The sequence below is a fragment of the Arvicola amphibius genome, chromosome 15, assembly GCF_903992535.2.
Source record: "Arvicola amphibius chromosome 15, mArvAmp1.2, whole genome shotgun sequence".
Taxonomy (NCBI): Eukaryota; Metazoa; Chordata; class Mammalia; order Rodentia; family Cricetidae; genus Arvicola; species Arvicola amphibius.
The window spans coordinates 21,571,098-21,590,384 of NC_052061.1; the positions used below are offsets into that span (position 1 = coordinate 21,571,098).

General features: G+C 45.3%; 1 protein-coding gene across 1 annotated transcript in view; it reads left to right on the forward strand.

The window, feature by feature from the left end:
- Rnf150 (ring finger protein 150) overlaps positions 1–19,287 on the forward strand; it is a 204,010-nt gene that overhangs the window by 161,768 nt on the left and 22,955 nt on the right. The window contains exon 6 of the mRNA XM_038312801.1: positions 5,130–5,340. Within this exon, the coding sequence (XP_038168729.1) occupies positions 5,130–5,340 (211 nt within the window). The remainder of the gene's footprint in view (positions 1–5,129; positions 5,341–19,287) is intronic.

A 19,287-nucleotide genomic window follows, 5' to 3' on the forward strand; every position in this document is an offset into this window, starting at 1 on the left:
TCCAGGCTGGGGGCTTTTGAAGCCTCTGAAGAGTTTCCTCCCCAACTTTAGGGTTGGTCAGTTTGAAGACAGACAGGATGACTGATTGGCCCACAGCTGCTATGTGCTAGTGTCTAACCTGGTCATCTGTCCATCAGCAGGGGACCTGCTAGTAGGAGACAAACACCATCAGACAGATGCTTCAGAGGGGAGCTGATGAGACACCACCTGCTGGGTGTCATCCTTTCTGGTCTGAGGAGGATAGGAAATAAGCCAGGCCACCAAATCCAAGAAGTACACAAGGAAACATGAAGAAAACATAGGAGGACAAAGCTGACCATCTTGGAAATTCAGTTTATTACCAAGCCATGGCTCCTCTCACTCTCTGTCTGTCTATAGGGGAATCTATCTAACTCCGTAGTCTCTCACTTGCATGCTTGCATGTGATTGCAGCAATGTGTGTATGTGAGTCGTCACGTCCATGCAAGAGTGGGCTTGTAGGAGTGTGTGTTGACAAGTGTGAACGTATTTTCTTTCATGTGTGCATTGTGAGCTTACATGTATGTTCTCACACACATGTGCTTACATATGTGTGTTGTACACTTACATGCATGAATGTATGCATGTGCACCATTTCACATACCCCCATGACTCAGGATGGTCTCACAGCCTTCCTCACAGCCCTTCTCCCTGTGGTCAGGACAGGAAAGCAAAGAAACCCTTGCTCTGTGCTTAAATTTTGTGCTGAATATTTGATTCCAGATTTTTTTCCCATGGAAGTATAATTTCTCCAGAAGCTACTTCTAACTGAATTCCAAATATTGATGTTAATTTTTCTAAAATAGAAATACTGAGTGGCCTTTTGGCTTACTTCCAAACTAAATAGCATTTTAACTTTTAGCAGTTGGCCACTCTGGCTGAAACTCCAATGCCTGACAAGGCTGTGTGACTTACCACACTCAGCTCACAGAGGAATAAACATCAGTAGCATCTTTGGGCTTTATCAAAAATTTCGAAGAGCCATGAAGAACATGGCACATACACACACACACACACACACACACACACACACACACACATCCCACAGAACAGAACGTCCCCATGAAGGATGAGGCATGCACACTGTGTGGCTGCCTGGGAATCATCAAGCCATATGGCCATCCTTCTGCCTCCCCAGGGATCTTTTGTCTTGGTGAAGACAGATTCAGGATCCAGGAGGAACTTGGGGTTTGGTTCCATCCCATCATGCTGTTATCAGGTAGCACTTTGCCTAAAATGCTTCAGTGCAATCATTTATTTCATTCTTAAACTTTGCATATGATTGGATCAGCATACAGCTGAGTTAATTAGAAAACATACCTTAAACCAACATTTCTTTAAGGCAGTTTAAAGAAATGGTCTTAATTTTTCCCTATACTCTAAGCTCAAGTTTAGTTTAATTTAGTTTCCTTTACTACAGAATCTCCCTAGGCAGGCAACCCAGGCTAATCTCAAACTTGTGATCCTCCTGCCTCAGGCTCCCAGGAATCTCTGGGATTCCAGGTGTATGCTCTCACACTGGAATAGGGACCTGTTATTTTAAGAACCATTGGGAGGAGCCCGTCCCCGCACACTGACATCTGCTGGTCCTTCTTCTCTGGATCCCCGACTATGCTGGGGGCTCTTGTAGAACTGGAGCCCTTCAGAGCCTTGAATGCCTTTGGTCTCAAAATCACACAGACAAACTACACCCCACGTCTCCTTGCAAGAGTGTCAGCTCACGAATGACTTCGTCGTGAATTTGACCCATCCGACTACTTGAGTACAGACAGTTAGGTGTACTGCATTTGTTTGTATTTTTGTTATTTTTGGCTCAGTGCATATGTGGTAATCAACAAGTAAACATGAGTCAAAATCCAAGAGCAGGGGATATTTTGTATTTTGTACTTTCCCACAACAGCAAAATAAGAGTACATCTCCTGACTGAGGAAATCCTCATAGCGATGCCTATTTTCCCATAAGATTTTGTCAAAAGAAATCTTAAAGGGAGAAGGAGGGGGTCTTTTTATTTTTTTTTTTTATTTCTGAGAGCTTCATGTGCTTATAAAGGGAGCTACAGTGGAAGGGTTCGTTGTTTCCAGCTGTCTCTCCTTGGCCTACATTTCTGTGCCTCATTCCCCACCTACCCATCTAGTTCAGGTCTCTCTTACAGAACCGGGAAGCACCTCCTACCACCATTGTTCTCCAGATGTGAACAGGACACAAACCACCATTGGAAAGAAAACCTAGCATAGCTAGTGCAGTCAGAGGCTTCCAATTAATGGCCATTGATTTATCTGGGGACTTTCCTCATGCTGCCTGAATTTCAGGGCCTAGGCAAACTTTATTAGCACATAGCCTTGGATACATACAGTCCTTTAAACACTAAGATTTGGGGGTTTTTCAAGAAGTAGAAAAGTTTCTGACTATACATGTAAATTGACTATAAACTGGGAAGTTCTGCAAGACTGATCAGTTACAAGATTTCCCTGTTACATCCAGGCCAAAGTTGTTGCTCTTGTTATCTATGAAATCTCACCAAGTATCTCTGCTTCCTCTTCTCCATGAAGAATTGAGCAAAATTTCCCCTGACTCACAAAATAAGAACTTAGTTAAAGTGCACTGTGCCAAAGCTGGAGTGTGGAAAAGAGAGCCGCCAGTGTCAACAAGCAGTCACAGTTTCAAAGACTGAACAAGTCCTTGCTGTATATGTCTGCACTGGACTGTTTGTGTTTGTGACAGTGACTAGTGCTCACTGTCTGCCCTTGGTGAAAGCCCTTCCACGCAACACCCTGCCCTTAGGTATTTTGTTTAATAAATACCTACAGAGTATATCTCAGTTTTTCACAGAACTTTATAGTCCTTAAAGTATTTTCTAAAATCCTCCTGTCATTGATCTTGGCGAGATTCTAATATGCTCCAGTTTTTGAGAGCAGAAATCTGAGACTCAGATAAAATACTCCAATCAAAATTTGCTGAGCATCTAATCATTGTGGCATGATGTAGAAGCCTGGGAACCAAAACCAAGATGCTGTGGATGCTGCTCGTTGTAATTCTTGTGAACAGTGGTGAGAACACAGGGCATTGACAAATAACCACAGACCCAAGTGCCACATGAGGCACTACAGGATCAAAGACCCCTGCTTGGGAGGAAGCCCTCCTTAGAAATGGTGACATTGCTGGGAATTAAAGAGACTAAATTAGCCATCACCATGGGTCAGTTGGAAACCTTAAGAAGGAAACAGGAGGGTAGTAGGTATATGTCATCCTAAGCAGAGGGATAGTATAAGATGAAACACCAAGCTAAGGGAACACGTGTGCTCTCTGTCTCCAAAGTCTGATGGATGGTGAGGACAGAATGACAAGTTGGGCTAGGCTGTGCAGTGTGTTTGGTCGTGGTGAGTCTTACACCCTGTTCTTTACACACAGAGAATCCTCAGACCCCTACTGCAGTTGTTATGCTGTGGTGTGGTGATGATCGATGTGGTTGTTGCTGGAGATGTTGTTGCTGATAGTCTTACTATGGTTGCTGATGTTGTAGTTCATGTTGCGGTTATTAATACTGTTGTGGATGTAGTTATAGATGTTCTGGTTGTTGATGATGTGGTTGTTGTAAATGCTGTGGTTGTTGGTGTTGTTATTGTAGAAGCTGTGGTTGCTGGTGCTGTTATTGTAGATGCTGTGGTTTCTGGTGTTGTTATTGTAGATGCTGTGGTTGTTGGTGTTATTGTAGATGCTGTGGTTGTTGGTGCTGTTATTGTAGACACTGTGGTTGCTGGTGCTGTTATTGTAGACACTGTGGTTGTTGGTGCTGTTATCGTAGATGCTGTGGTTGTTGGTGTTATTACATTGGAGCCTCTGGTGAGAGGACACAAAGTAGAGAAAAGACCAGATGGAGCTAGCGAGACTGGTAGTGGGGAGGAAATGTTGATAATAATAACTGTTCCCATCCAAAATCAACAGATTTAGTCAATAGTGAATTGGTCATTGTATAAACTGCCTTCTGGCAAGTTGAGTGTTGATGAATTGGCTTGCTTTTAACAGAGATGGCAAAAGTGAAGGGGCAAGAGAACAGAGAAAAGATATGAGTTGTTTTTAAGAAACTGGAGGATGGTGACAGCTCCCACCTGACTGTTCCAAGTGCAACTGTGATCTCAAGGGACAGCCCACACACAGCACTGCAGGTCTCTCTGTGCTCCTACTCACCCCTGGTTCCTGAATTACAGGACTCTGCTTTCAATGACCTGTGAGTATCAGCATGGTACTCATTCAGTGAAAACCTGGAATTCCCTTTCCTCGGCCTCAGCTGTCATGCTCTGCAGACTCTGGAAGCAGGAAATCATGGGATCATCATCCTTCATGACAAAGAAGCCAACATACAAATCAAACAAACACACAGAGAAAATTTCATAGCAAGTTTAGACAGTCAAGGCTACATACAGGAGTCTCCAATAAGAAAAGAGACAGAGGCCCATCTGGAAGAGAAGGGGACTAAAGGATTTGTATAATTTGTGACTAATCCCATGTTAAGAACATAGAAATATGTTTTACAGCTGATTTTTGGCTTACATTTTTAAAAAGTAGCTTCACCCTGCATGTGTGTGTGCACGTGTGTGTGTGTGTGTGTGTGTGTGTGTGTGTGTTCACGTGCGTGTATCCTCCCTGTAAAATTCCCAGTGAGTAAGACTCTGTTCCCTTTCTCTCTTCCATATCATGTTTGTAAACAATGCATGAGACTGATGATAATTAGCAGGCTGCTAGCTCCATCCTGTGTGGGGGAATAAACTCTCTATATAAAAAGAAGTCCTAGTTTTATGATTATAAAGAAAGATCATGTATTCCTCCTAACTAGTTATCTAAATATAGATAGGAAGTATGTTGCACTTGAAATTCAATCTTTATAGTTATATCTAAAAGGAACCTTTAGAAAGGAAATGTGGGACGATCTGTTCATGACAATGAAACTGCATGTATATGAAGCTACATGTAAATGTTTTTCAATAAAGCGGCTTAAAAACTAAACAGAGAAACAATGAGCTTAATTTTACATTCTGACAAAATATTTAGGCTGCCCACCTTGCCTCTCTAAAGCAAGGATGCGCTCTAAAGTGGGTCCTTCTTGTTCCCTGCAGCCCAATGCCGACTGCATGGACGACTTGCCGATTGATTTTGAGGGCTCCCTGGGAGGCCCACCCACCAATCAGATCACAGGCGCCAGTGACACGACGGTGAACGAGAGTTCAGTCACTTTGGATCCTGCGGTGAGGACAGTGGGAGCCCTGCAGGTGGTCCAGGACCCTGAGCCTGCGCCCCAGGAGGGAGAAGCCATCTTTACAACAAACGGTAAGTACTGTGTCGATCTTGGTGACGTTGGATCATCACCAACAGGGGTATTGCCTCACAGGGATTGGAAACAATAATGCATAGCATTGTGTGATGGTTGATAGGGCCAACTTGATAGCATTTAGAATCACCTAGAAAACAAACCTGTAGGAAGCCGGTGAAGGACGATCTAGATTAGGTCAGTGTCTGGGCACACCTATGAAAGTCTGTCTAGATCAAGCTCACTGATCTGGAAGGACCCTCTTTAACTATGAGTGGCGTCACACCAGGGACTGGGGTCTTAGCTAAATAGAAAGGAAGCGGAGAGCTGAACAATAACTTTGACTGATCTCGGCCTTCTGGATGTGATAGCTGCTGGTGTCAGAGGGCAGGTAAGAGAAACCAATGTCAGGGGCACAGTTTCCACCTCACCTACATTGAATCTGTTGTGTATGGGAGCGTATAAGAGGGCACCTGAGCCTTGAGGGCACCTGTGGCTATAGAAGCTGGTCTGACCTATGCACAATGGCAGTTTTCCCAGTGATGGGGCACTCGGCTGTACATAGCACATCTTTCTTTGAGTTATTTGATTTGATTTGATTAAAAGAAAAGATCCTACTGTGTTTCCTGAGCTAACCTCGAACGTCTGAGATGAGCAATGCATCAACCTCCGGAGTAGCTTGGGCTACAAGTGTGAGCTGTCGCTCATGACATGCCTCTGGATGGGCATTGTTAGGTGTTTCCTGGCTCTCCACATGGATAGTCACCAAGTCCTGTGCTGTTTGTTGGCAACTGTCATAAATATCTGCATGATATTGAAGCTAAAGTCCCTACTATTTAGTCAAATATAGTAAGAGATAAAAGCCTCGGGAGTTCTAAGAAAATCAGCATACAAAGTAACTGAGTTAAGTTTAAAGTTAAAGCGTGGGTGGATAACGTAGTTTTAAATAGAGTGTATTTTTTTCTTGTGTAGAAGCAACATATTCACTATGGAAAAGTATAAAGGCAAATTGAATCATCTTAGGTTATTTCCATTGAAGCCAACTTCTTTTTTTTAATGCATTTGTGATTTTCATAGGATCTGTAAAAATAGGCTAAGATGTAAAGACTGGTATTTTTCTGATTAACTATAATCTTAATTATCAGAAGACTGAAAGATAAAACAATTTTAAAGAAACCTCAGATGGGGTATCACAATCCAGAAATTATTACTTTTAATAATATGCCCTATTTTCTTTTTCTCTCTTTTTGGCATGTATTGTTTGGGGGTGGGGTGCTCATGTGCCACAGGGCACATGTGGAGGTCACAGGGCACATGTAGAGGTCACAGGGCACATGTGGAGGTCACAGGGGAGCTCGGCGGAGTTGGTTCTTTTCTTTCACCATGGGTGGTAGGGCTCGAACTCAGGTTCTCAGGCTTGGTGGCCAGCACTTTGCCAGCTGAGCAATCTCTCCTGCCCACAGTGCTCTGTTTCCTGCTGGAGTGAAGGCAACCCTGCAGATGCCAGCTCTGAGCACCCTGACTTTAGGGTTCCCACAGGACTTCCACAGCAGTAACATGGGAGGGGTTTAGTGCCACGCACGATGCCAGCATCATTGACTTTTTTTGACAAAGAAGAGCTGTAATATAGAAAACTTGACTTTCATGGTGTAAGGATCTCAGATTGTATCCCTGAGACACAGACATCTGAGCTTCCTTAAAGATCGCTGTGCTCCCATTGTTGGCACAGTACTGACGTCGGGAAGCCATGCATCCGATGTGATGTGACCTGTCCAGGGCATGATACAAAAGTGTAAATGGGCAACGCCCACTAGATTAACCTACTTTATTTAACCAAATATATCCAAAGTATTTTATATTCTTTTGTCTTGTTATTGGTCTTCAGAATGTGGGATGTGGTCCATACTTTCTGTGTGTTTGGATTTAGCTGGCTAGCCACATCAGGAGTGCTTGGTAGTCCTGTGTGGGTGACAAGTGGCTTGTCACAGTGCAGCGCATAGTCAGAGACTCTGGGAACTGCAAAAGAACCCTGAAGACTGGTAGTTCCTGCTTTTCTTTGTTTGTTTTATTTTGTTTTGGAATAGGGTTTTTCTGTGTAGCCCTGGCTGTCCTGGAGAACTCATTTTGTAGACCAGGCTGGCCTCAAACTCAGAGCTCCACCTGCCTCCGCCTCCCGAGTGCTGGGATTAAAGGCCTGCGCCACCACCCCCTGGTGTTGTCCTTGTGTTTCGTCAGAATAAGCTTCTAATTTCTGCCATTGGAAAACCATAGCCCAGAGGAGCAAAGGTCTGACCAGGTCCCCAATAAGTTCTCTTGCAGTGAGCAAGTGGGCCTGGTGGTTTTCCTATTACTGGCGTCGGTTGTCACCTTGGACATCTGGGTACCAATGGACTCAGTGAGGACCGTAGAGGAGACCCTTGCCAGCAGTCCAAAAGTATTTAAGCCACAGGCACTTTTTAAGCACATGTAATAAGAAAAAAAAGTAGGTCATTCTCCTTGCACCGGAACGGTTGTTGATTGACCAGAGACAACGCATGACCAGCTCACTCCTTAACATGACTCTGTCACACACTTCTCAGAGACCTTAATTAAACCCATGTGACAAATTTAAAAAAGTGATAAAATATTATCTAAAATGAAATAGGTATACTCTGTGAGCTAAAATTCATCCTCGACAAGAGAGAAAATTACAGTCTGCAGCCACGTGATCAGTAACCCTCGAGCTCAATGAGTAAAGTGGACCTGGAGCATGCAGGCCAAAGCGCCATTGTTAGGCCGTCTACTGCAGGCTGGGAGGGAAAGGTGTTCAGTGGAGGCTGGAGCAGGGACGTTCTGCTCACAACGGGAGAGAAAAATGCCGTGTAGTTTCAGACGCAAGCTTTGGAGAAGGTGACTCAAACGGGCAAGCCTGTGGTCAGAAGGCCAGCGGGCAGCATGGGTATGCTTGGAGAGAGCCCTTTCTTAGCACAGGAATTGCATGTTTTCCCACAAAGTCGTTTTCCTAGGCCATCTCCTTCTAGATTGTTTTATTTATTTATATTTAACAAAATGGACAAACAAAATGACTATAAATTCCTTAAGGGGAGAGCTCTCTGTAAAGATTTCTTAATTTCCTAGCGGCATCTGCAAGCTAACCAGTTAGTGAACAAGCATGCATTTGCTGCTGAACGTGTGATGACTCCCGTTTCCATCAACGCCGTTCCCACCTCTCTCTCTGCTGTCTGATGGTTGGGGTTCAGTGCAGGGAGCCATGGGTATGGCTCAAAGTCAATTCCTAGCACAACAACAAGAGGACTGTGGATGGGGTATAAATCACAAGCAAACAGCCAAAAGGAGACCTTGGTATCAAATTATCCTCTCTCCTTACATCTACACAAACCAGGAAATACAGAAAATTAAGAGCTCAGAGCAGTTTACAGATGCGTAGCAACAGGCGACTGGCACCCTTTGAAGCCTGGTTCATACAGCCACTCCCAACAGTCTTGTGAGGTAAATATTATTTTCATCCTCCTCTCACTGATGTGAATGTGGAGGCCCTGAAAGATGGGAGGAATTAATCGACCAAAGGGCGTACACTAGTGACAGGTGCATCTGGAACTCAAGACAAGCTGTGGACCAAGAATGCATGGGGCAGACCAGGGGACGTGTCCTGGCTGGCTCACCTTTCATTTAGTATTGGTCACTTCTTGCCACTTCAAATCTCCCAAAAGCTCCAAACTTTGCTCAGTTCCACGTGGCACTGTCGTTCCCACCTCCCTTCCCGTCATCCTCCGAACAAATGGAGCTGGTGTACTGTGGTGGTCCAGAGTATGGCCATCCGGCCAGCACTCCTGGCAGGACAGTGGAAGCAGGTAGCCACTGAAGATGGGACAGTCTGGCATTAAGGGATCACCTCTGGCTCCCAGGAAAGGGAGAGAACGAAAAGAAAATGATTTAAAGAACCACAAAGTGCCTGGCTTGCAATTCTGGCCCTGGGGGGAAGGACTCTCCATTAGCTGTGCTTGGTGCTGTTGTCATATTGACATAACAGCCCACATCACCTTCTCCTCGGCTGTTGACATCTTGACATAACAGCTCACATCACGTTCTCCTTGACCTCAAGTCCTAAGGCCGGGTGTTCAGATGCCCCCTCAGCACTCTCTACCTGCCACGCCAAACCCTTGGTTCTGACTCCCAAGAACTAACTGCAAATGGTTGCGATTGCTTTCCCTGGGGGAAAGGGTGTCTTAGGGACTAAGGGCAACACAGCTAAACAATCATTCCCAAGCGTTTGGAGACTCCAGAGGGGAGCCAGGGAATGACACTGAGGGAGAAGGCTTATTGCATCTTCCCAAATCCCCCAAGCTCCAGTTGGCATCATCTCAGGAAATTCTGAAGCCTTTCTTTTATTTCTTCAAGAGGGTGGCTCACTCCATAATCTGCTTCCTTCTTTTCTTATTGAAACACTCCAAAGGCCTGTGAGAAAAATCTGCCTCAAAAGGCTGCCTGAGAACATGATCCACTTACCAACCTGCCACATCCGCCACAGTCAACCCAAGTGGAGAAGGACAGAGATGGGCAGGGTCATGAAATCTCAGATGCCCAGAACATCCTGAGAAGCACTTGACATGACCAGGAGTGCTGGTCTTCACAGAAGGAAGCAATGCATCTGTGCACGTGCAGAGTCTCCAAGGCACTTGGCCAACGAAAGTATAAGGTGGAAGGGATTTCCTCTGGAAAGTGCCTTTCGCTAACTTCCTGTCAGCTTCATCTATTGAATACACATGGCCCATAACAAAAAAAAACATTTTTATTTTTGTTTTACTGATGGATAAAATGTACTACATGAGTATACTACCCTGACCCTCCCACCCCCTGCCCCTGAGCGAGCATTCCAGCAGCCCCAAGGGTTATCTGTTTCCTCTTAGGTAAATGACAATTAAGAATCTCCAATTTATGTGGCACACAGCTTTAATCCCAGCACCTGGGAGACAGAAACAGGTGGATCTCTGTGAGTTCAAGGCCAGCCTAGTCTACAGAGTAAGTTCCAGGATAACCAAGACTACACAGAAAAAAAAAAAAAAGTCTCAAACTCAAATTAGAAGAAAAATTTGTTTTCTCTTGGACGCTTTCTGTTCCAATTCTTGTACCTCACAAGAGAAGGATCTGTGTTGCTTATTCTCTGGGGTCTCTGCATCCTGTACACCCCACAGCCAGTTATGGTCCCCTCATCCTTCCAGGAGGGCCCTTAGGATGAGGTAAATGCAGGCACACATATGCCACAGAGGCCATCCGAGGTTTGTCGTCTCCTTCCTCCTTGTTTGAGGCAACTCTCTCTGGTAGTTGCTGCTGTGTGTGACAGGCTCCCGGGCCTGTGAGCTTCAGGAACCCTGCGTCCCCACCTTCCACTATTCCAAAGGCCCAGTAGGACTGATGAAACGTGCTACCAAGTCCAGCTTTTAACACGAGCTCTAACTCAGGACCTCGCTGTGCACAGGAAATGTTTTACCCACCCAACTCTCTCCCCAGTCCTTTTCCTCTGCTTCTTTGCTGCTCACATCTGTTCAAAAGAATGAACCTGGAAGAGTCTCAGAAGACACAAAAGTGCCTGGGTGTGTCAATACTCTCTATCTGCAAACTGCACACTTAGCCGGTGTCAACCATGAAATTGCTCATTTAGAAGAACTTTGAGTTAGATAAGTCCTTTAATGGGGAATAGATACATGCACACGCCCCACCCCATGAGTGTGTGTTGGTACACACACATGTGTGTGCCAGTCATACTCCACAAAACGCACTCACAAGACAAAAATCATTGCTGAACATAGAAATTGCAGTATTTAAAAGTGGTGTGACATATCAACTCCAGCAACTGTCACAGGGACCTGCCTGGATCCTCCAGAGACACATGCTTCAAGCTAATGATGGACAAACTTCCAAAGAGCTCGTCCAGAGGAATGGATCCCCTGCCTCTGATGCAGGACACTCAGCAGACAGCTCTCTGGGGACTGGTCAGGCTGAAATGTGTGTTCTGTTCTGTTTTGCTCCCTAATCAATCCAGAAGTGACATTCACTTCCATTTTGGAAGTCCCATGATTTTTTTAATGATTGCTTGATGAATCGCTTGTAATATCTGCACTGTAAATTCCCAAGGCCTGCTCTAACCTCAACTTGAACATAAACACAAGACAGAGAAATATGCTATGGACTGTCCCAGGAGACCTGACCTTGAACTCTGAGGCTCCAGTCGCCGTAGGGGAAAGAGTATGAACATCACAACTTATTTCAGATGCGCCGCTGTACTGCTCTGCTTTGGCAAAGTAACCGTTTCAGAGTTCTGTGTGAGTATGAAATCTGTGGGTATGTTCAGAAATAAGCACACTGAGACGAAGCAGGTCAGTGTCCATGAGGGAGTTGCCAGTGTGAGTTGCTGCATCTGCTTTCCTACCTGACATTAAAGCCAGACATGTCAGGGTAGCTGCCCTCGACAATGGGTCAGTACGCCCTCGACTATGGATAAAACACACATTTGACTATGGATTAGTACACCGTCGACTATGGATTTGTATGCCCTCGACTATGGATTAGTACGCCCTCCACTATGGATCAATATGCCCTCGACTATGGATTAGTATGCCCTGAGATTTCCCTCAGTGCCCACAAGGTGCACAGTTTCCCAGGCAAGATGAACACTTTCAATTTGGGTGCATGTTCCACCATGTCACACAAAAGAATTCACCTCAGGTGTGAGACCCTACCGCCTTCTCCTCTCAGGAAACCAGCAAACCACAGTGGACTACTTTAATACAAAACCAAGTGTTTGCAGCTGGAAAGTCCGCTCCAGACAGGCTTCCATGTTTCTCCGTGTGCCAGGTCCCTGGAGCAGCATCGGACACTGTTCCACAGCCCTTCAGCTCAGGACCAGACTCGGCAGAGGCACAGCTGTGCTCAAGAGCAGAGAACCTTGCAGCCAGCAAATGCCTTAGCCGTCAAGTGCACCCAGATGGAGGCTGTCGGGTCCTCAATCCACCAGGCTTTCCATAACAACATTCCTCCTCAATTAAAAATACTTGCCAATCTCAAAAAGTCCACTTGGGGCCAGACTCCCAGGGTTCTCCTGTCTTGTGTGTCGGGTGCCTCTGACAGGGAAAATTGACAAGCTGCAGATTCACAAACAGCCCGAGAGAAAATTAATCAATTCTGACTGCAGAGTGCCACTTGAAGCGCTGTGTCTATTTCTGACACACACTATCCACCCAGAAGAAACCTGTCCCCTAAGGAAACTCCGCAGGCAGATGGAACCCGTTTGCTGCTGGGATTTTTGTCTCGGGTGCTCCGAGTTGCTCAGGGACAGCACCATCTCTAATTTGAGTAATTCCTCACAACGCTGTCTCCCTTTTGATACATTGTACTGCTTCAGCAGCTGTTACCAGAGCAAGCTGGGACAGGGCCAAGTAGACTGGCACTTTCCCAAAACCTGCCACCCTGAACAGGAAGTCAGTAGCCCTGCTGGTCCTGGCTGGAAAGCATGCTTGTGGGCCAGTGATTCCTGAGTGTTTCAACAGCACCAGGTATAAATGACATTTCTGCTTGTATTTCAACGGTCAAATCATTCAAAGACTGAGAAAGCCAGGATAGCAGAGGATGCCTTTTGGATGACATAAGGATGGCTTAACAGGTCAGAGGCTGGAGGTTCAGTAAGTCACAGAACTATAGGGGAAAAGAGAACCAGTAACTGCATTCCAAGAGCTACTTACAGAAACAGATACCAAGGGAAGGCTGTTGGCCACAGGCAGGAAATTTTGAGCCTTCTGCCTGGTTTGGCCTCTGGTTATTGCTGTGACCTTGGGCAAATCACAGTACCCTCTTTTCTCTTAGGCAATTACTCTAGCAGGCAATTCCTGAGAACATTTCCAAGCCAGGGACTCTGTTTATAGGCAGTCCCCTGTCTCAGGAGGGCTTGGACTCTCATGAGGACATCTCAAGACTTCAGGTCCTCACTTCCAAGGTCTCCCTGTCGTTTCTCCTCCCAGCTCCTCTGAAGCAACCCAGTGAGAGTTGCACCCTCTTCTTGCTCCAGGCCACCTTTTCGAGACTACAGAGGATCTCTGTGACATTTGTCATCTGTCCATCTTCAAGTAAAGTGAACAGGGGAGGGGTTCAAAGACTGCATGCAGAGGCAGCTGGAAATCAGCACAGTTGCCGGTGGTCCAAGCTGCAGCCTGGGTTCTTTTCTTGGACCTTCTGCCTATAGGGCAGCTTTGCCTTTATGCTCCAAATACCAGCATATATAACTGTAGGTTATGCCATACAGCTATGTTCGATACACTTTGAATGTATGTATGCATGTGCGTGCGTGCGTGCGTGTGCGTGTGTGTGCGTGTGTGTGTGTGCATGCGTGTGTGTGTGTATGGGTGACAGGTGATTGATGAATATATGATAGACAAATAAACGTGATTGATGGATGGGTGATGTGTAGGTACCAGATGAATGGATGAAGTGATTTGTTTGTGGGTTTTTGTTTTTGTTTGGGTTTTGAGGGGGTCTTGGGTTTTGGGGGGATTTTTGGTTTTTGTTGGTTGGTTTTAGTTTTGGTTTTTCAAAGCAGGGTTTATCTGTGTAGTCTTGGCTGACCTGGAACTTACTCTGTAGACCAAACTGGTCTCAAACTCACAAAGACCCACTAGCCTCTGCCTCCTGAGTGCTGGGATTAAAGGTGTGCCCCACCACTACCCAACCCAGATACGGAGAATTTAAGGTAACCAACGGTAGTGACGAAAGGTGAGGGAGATTGCATTATGGTACGTACATTGTATTTTGCCTACTAATGAAAAAATTAAGTATATATCTTGAGAGCATTCAGGCTGGAGCACAGATCCCTGTGTCTAATTTTGTGCAGTAACACTGTGACCCTACCCCCATGGGACATAGGCCCACAGTGATAAACTAGTCCCAAGTCATAAGCAAGGAGGGTGACTAGTGCCTTGAGGAAATGGACTGGTGATCTATTATTTATGCTTATTGATGTGGCAATACTGCACAGCAGAGAAGGGAATAAAAGCAGCGATGAGAGATGAAGGAACAGAGGCAGCAGGGGTGGGAACTGCCCTGGAGAAAGGCTCCAAGGCCTAGCCATGTAGAAATTTCCGCAAGAAGCCTAGTAATGTCATGAAACCAAATGCTCAGAAACCACTGCAAGCTTCATGAAGCTCTTTAGTCTTGTTTTGAATTGTCAGCATGACTCTTAATTCTTGATAATAATGCAGACTAAATGAAGATGAATCCACCAAGAGATAATTTGTCATTGCACTAACTTCATGACTTTTGTTGTTGGTGGTGGCGGTGGTGGTAGCTCTGTGTGTGTGCGTGTGTGTGTATAGGATGCCAGATGTCCTACTCCATCAATCTCTCTGACTTGACTTCTTTGCTTGATAAAGGGTCTCTTGCTGAGCCTGGAGCTAGGCTGGGAGCCAGCGAGCCCCACTGATCCTCCTGTCTCTGCATGGCACAGTGGTTATGGGCATATGCAGAGCCACACCCAACTTTTTATATGGGGATTGGGGATTCAAACTCAGCTCCTTATGATTGCATAGCCAGTGCTCTTACTCACTGAGCCATCTTCCCAGCCCTGCAATTTCTCGATAGACTATTCATGTGTCCCCAAGGCCTAATAGCAGTAAGCTTGATCCTAAACCATTTGCTTGTGGGGTTGAGAGCTGACGTCACCCCGTTCTTCTCAGAATTGCATTAGCTCTGGAGCCAGAGCTGCAGGGTTGCTTGTAGTTATTTATCTTCTCCCTAATTGATCATGGGAGAACTACTGAGACATTAACTACAGCCCTGATGATCAGGATCTCACTGCAAATACTGCCCTCCCCATAGCATCACTCACAAAACCTCTCAGGTCATCAGCATCAGCACCGCCCAGCCCACCAATCAATCAGCAACCATTAGAGTCAGGTCATAGGAAGCTAGAAAGAGAGCCCTCGCCATGTGGAACTCTGTACTGGTTATATGGCCTGAGTAGCCCTAATCTGAGAGACTTGAGACCAAAAGTGTTGTGAATTTCTGATGTTTTTCTAATTTTGGAAGACTCTTTGCCTATACATAAAATGGTATTGTGAGAAAAGCACCCATGTCGAACCATGAAATGCCTTTGTTTTTCATACAGTCCATTCCCACACAGCCTAATACAATTGCAGTGTGCCTGCAGCTGTGAAATTCTCCACTCTTGGTATCATGCATGTGCTCAGAGTATCTTGCATCTCATAACTGGGCCTTAGTGATGTTCAAACCGTATTTAATAGATAGTGGCCCTTCCAATAGCCTCGGGTAGTTTTTTGAGCCCATGTCTAAGACAGCTGGTTTATGGATTCACTGGTGGGTTCAGATCTGCCCCGTCTTGTTCTTTGCTGTAATAAGCTGAATTTCAGAGGACAGCTCAAACAGAAATGTTAAAAATGCCCATTGATATACATCTCCAAATATAGAACAAACAACCACACACACACACACAGACACAGGAGAGAGAGAGGGGGGGAGGGAGGGAGGGAGGGAGAGAGGCCTCTAAAAGTGTCCAACTCACCAGATTCCTCTGTGGCAGTCCTTACTGCAATTTCCACATCCCTTTGGGATGGGACACCTGATTTTTGACAAAGAAGCAATGGAAAAAAGAAAGTATATTTAACAAATGGTGCTGGCATAACTGGATATCAACATGTAGAAGAATGAAAATAGACCCATATCTATCACCATGCACAAAACTCAAGTCCAAATGGATCAAAGACCCCAACATAAAGCCAGCCACACTGAACCTTATAGAAGAGAAAGTGGGAAGTACATTTGAATGCATTGGCACTGGAGACCACTTCCTGACTATAACCCCAGCAGCACAGACACTGAGAGAAACAATTAATAAGTGGGACCTCCTGAAACTGAAAAGCTTCTGTAAAGCAAAGAACACAGTCAACAAGACAAAACGACAGCCTACAGAATGGGAGAAGATCTTCACTAACCCCACATCAGACGGAGGTATGATCTCCAAAATATACAAAGAACTCAAGAAATTGTTCACCAAAAAAACACATAATCCAATTTTAAAAAATGGAGTACAGACCTAAACAGGGATGGGGAAATCATGAAGAACACTTTTGGAAATAAGAAATATACTGTGCTGTAATGATTTAACCAAACTCTCCTCCCCATATCTATGCCAGGGTCACGTGTGGTTTTATCAGTTGGGATACCCCTCCCTCATCTAGGCCTTTCTGGAAACATTAGGATAAGTGGGGACCAGGCAGACTTCTCACTCCAAAAGCCTCCCTTTGGGCATACACCAGGAGCCAAAGTGAGAGTCTAGGCTAATTCCCTATGTCTACATATGCCCTTGTACACACTCATGCACACATGCACAACATGTACAAATCTGTGTGTGTGTGTGTGTGTGTGTGTGTGTGAGAGAGAGAGAGAGAGAGAGAGAGAGAGAGAGAGAGAGAGAGAGAGCACGCATGTATCAACAACCACTCCTGAGAGCTTGGCTCATCCAGTACCATTAGGAATTCCCAGACATTGTCATCAGCAGAAAAACCTCAGCCACTGCTCAGCACACAACTCACTCACTGCACTCACCACTCAGCACATAGCTCACACACTGCACTCGCTGCTCAGCACACAGCTCACACACTGCACTCACTGCACTCACTGCTCAGCACACAGCTCACACACTGCACTCACTGCACTCACTGCTCAGCACACAGCTCACACACTGCACTCACTGCACTCACTGCTCAGCACACAGCTCACACACTGCACTCACTGCACTCACTGCTCAGCACACAGCTCACACACTGCACTCACTGCACTAACTGCTCAGCACACAGCTCACACACTGCACCCACTGCACTCACCGCTCAGCACACAGCTCACACACTACACTCACCGCTCACCCACATGAGACAATTCCTATCTTCTGCATTTGACTATAGATTTGTATCCCCAGATTTAAGCACAGTGCAGGGAGTGGAACTGCCTTCACACTCAATGACTGATGGCTCACAGACAGTCATGGTTTTAAATTTTCTTACTATACCTCACTAATAAAAGAAACAATGGGTCAGAGGCTGGGAAGATAGCTCAGCAGTGAAGAGCATCACCCAGAGGTCCTGAGTTCAAGTGCCAGCACCCACATGGTGGTGCACAACCATCTGTAACAAGATGTGGCACCCTCTTCTGGCCTGAAGGTATGCATGCAGATAGTGCATCATATACTTAAATAAAACTTTAAAGACTATTAAAAAGAAAAAGAAAGAAGCAATGGCTAGAATCCTGCGGTGAAACAATGCGTGCTCCTGCCCGTGAGCCAACAACAGGCGTAGCTAGTACTCCCCTGGAAACCAATGTTCACAGCAGGGAGAAAGGCTGAGGTCCCATCAAGAAGATTTAATAAAACAAATTCTTCATTTCTATAAATAAAGATTTATACCTCAATCCAAGCTGTCAGTGCAGAAGCCTTGACTTCTCTCAAGCACCTGCTGTGCAGCAAGAACAGTGGAACGGATTTTTTTAAGGGAAAATCGTGCCATAATAACACAGGCACTGTTATTTAAATAAGCAGTTAATTAGAAAATTGGGTTTGACAAATCAAACTTAATGCAGAGTAGGGCATTAAAGAAAGAAACTATCAGCTCTGTTATAAAGCTAGCACACAATTTATGCAGTGGAGTGAATGAATATATAGAACATAGCCATACGTGAGCGTTTGTGGAAATGTGTGTGGACACCTTCCACGGTGCAAAAACATGCATGCTTATATACAGATTGATATATGTACATGCTTATAAATGTATATTGCATAGTAAGCATATGTGCCTAAAACAGTACTTATACAGACATAGATTGTATAATAAAATATAAGAATATATACAGAAGCCGGGCGGTGGTGGCGCACGCCTTTAATCCCAGCACTCGGGAGGCAGAGGCAGGCGGATCTCTGTGAGTTCGAGGCCAGCCTGGTCTACAAGAGCTAGTTCCAGGCCAGGCTCTAAAAAAGCTGCAGAGAAACTCTGTCTTGAAAAACCAAAAAAATAAGAAGAATATATACAGAGATACATACACACTCATATGACCTATCTGTACACATACAAATATGCAAGCATGTTACCCAGGACCTGCAATCTTAGGTCACAGTGGTTGGACATGTTTCAACAAGACTAATTGAAATTTCTACTGTGATTCATGGTTGCTTCTGTTAATAAAACTGTAGCTCATCTGAGACAGAACTCCAAGATCTAATTTGCATATTATCTTTTTCTTCTGAGGACCTGGGGACTCTAGCATCTGCAATAAGCAAGTGTTTGCTTACAGGCAAAGCAGCTCCTAACTTTAGGTATTGACCAGACCTCACCCCGAACCACTTCGTCTGATGAGGCATCAGAAAGTAGGGTGAGACCCACAGGGTGCTAGCGAGTGAAGTGTGGGTGTTTGCTGGACATTAGGGAAAGGGACTGAAGTCACCTGATCCTAATGTATATCTCTGCCAAGAAGCTCTTGGCTGCAGGTCTTAGTCAAAGCCCAGCCCTGCCACCTGCTGCCTATGCAAATTTGGGCAAACAGTTCATCCTTTCTTTTGCTGATCTGGAAAAAAAGGACAGAATAAGGATGTCTCAGCAGGCCATGAAAAGATGCAAGGGCACTTGATCCACGGACTCACCATCAAGTAAATACCACGTGCTCAGGATCTTGCAGAGAACTTTGCATATTTTACTTAATCTTTAAATACCCCCAACACACACACACACTGCTTTCTCTCCTAGGTCCTGAACCCAGGCCTCGCACACGCTGGTCAAGCTCCCTACCATTGAACTGCATGTCTAGCTCTGTGCTCAGGCTTCTGTACACGAGGAACTGAGCGGGGCACACTCTAGAAATCACATGAAAGATCACATATACTTGCCAGATGCACCAGATGCAATGGCTCACACCCCTGACCT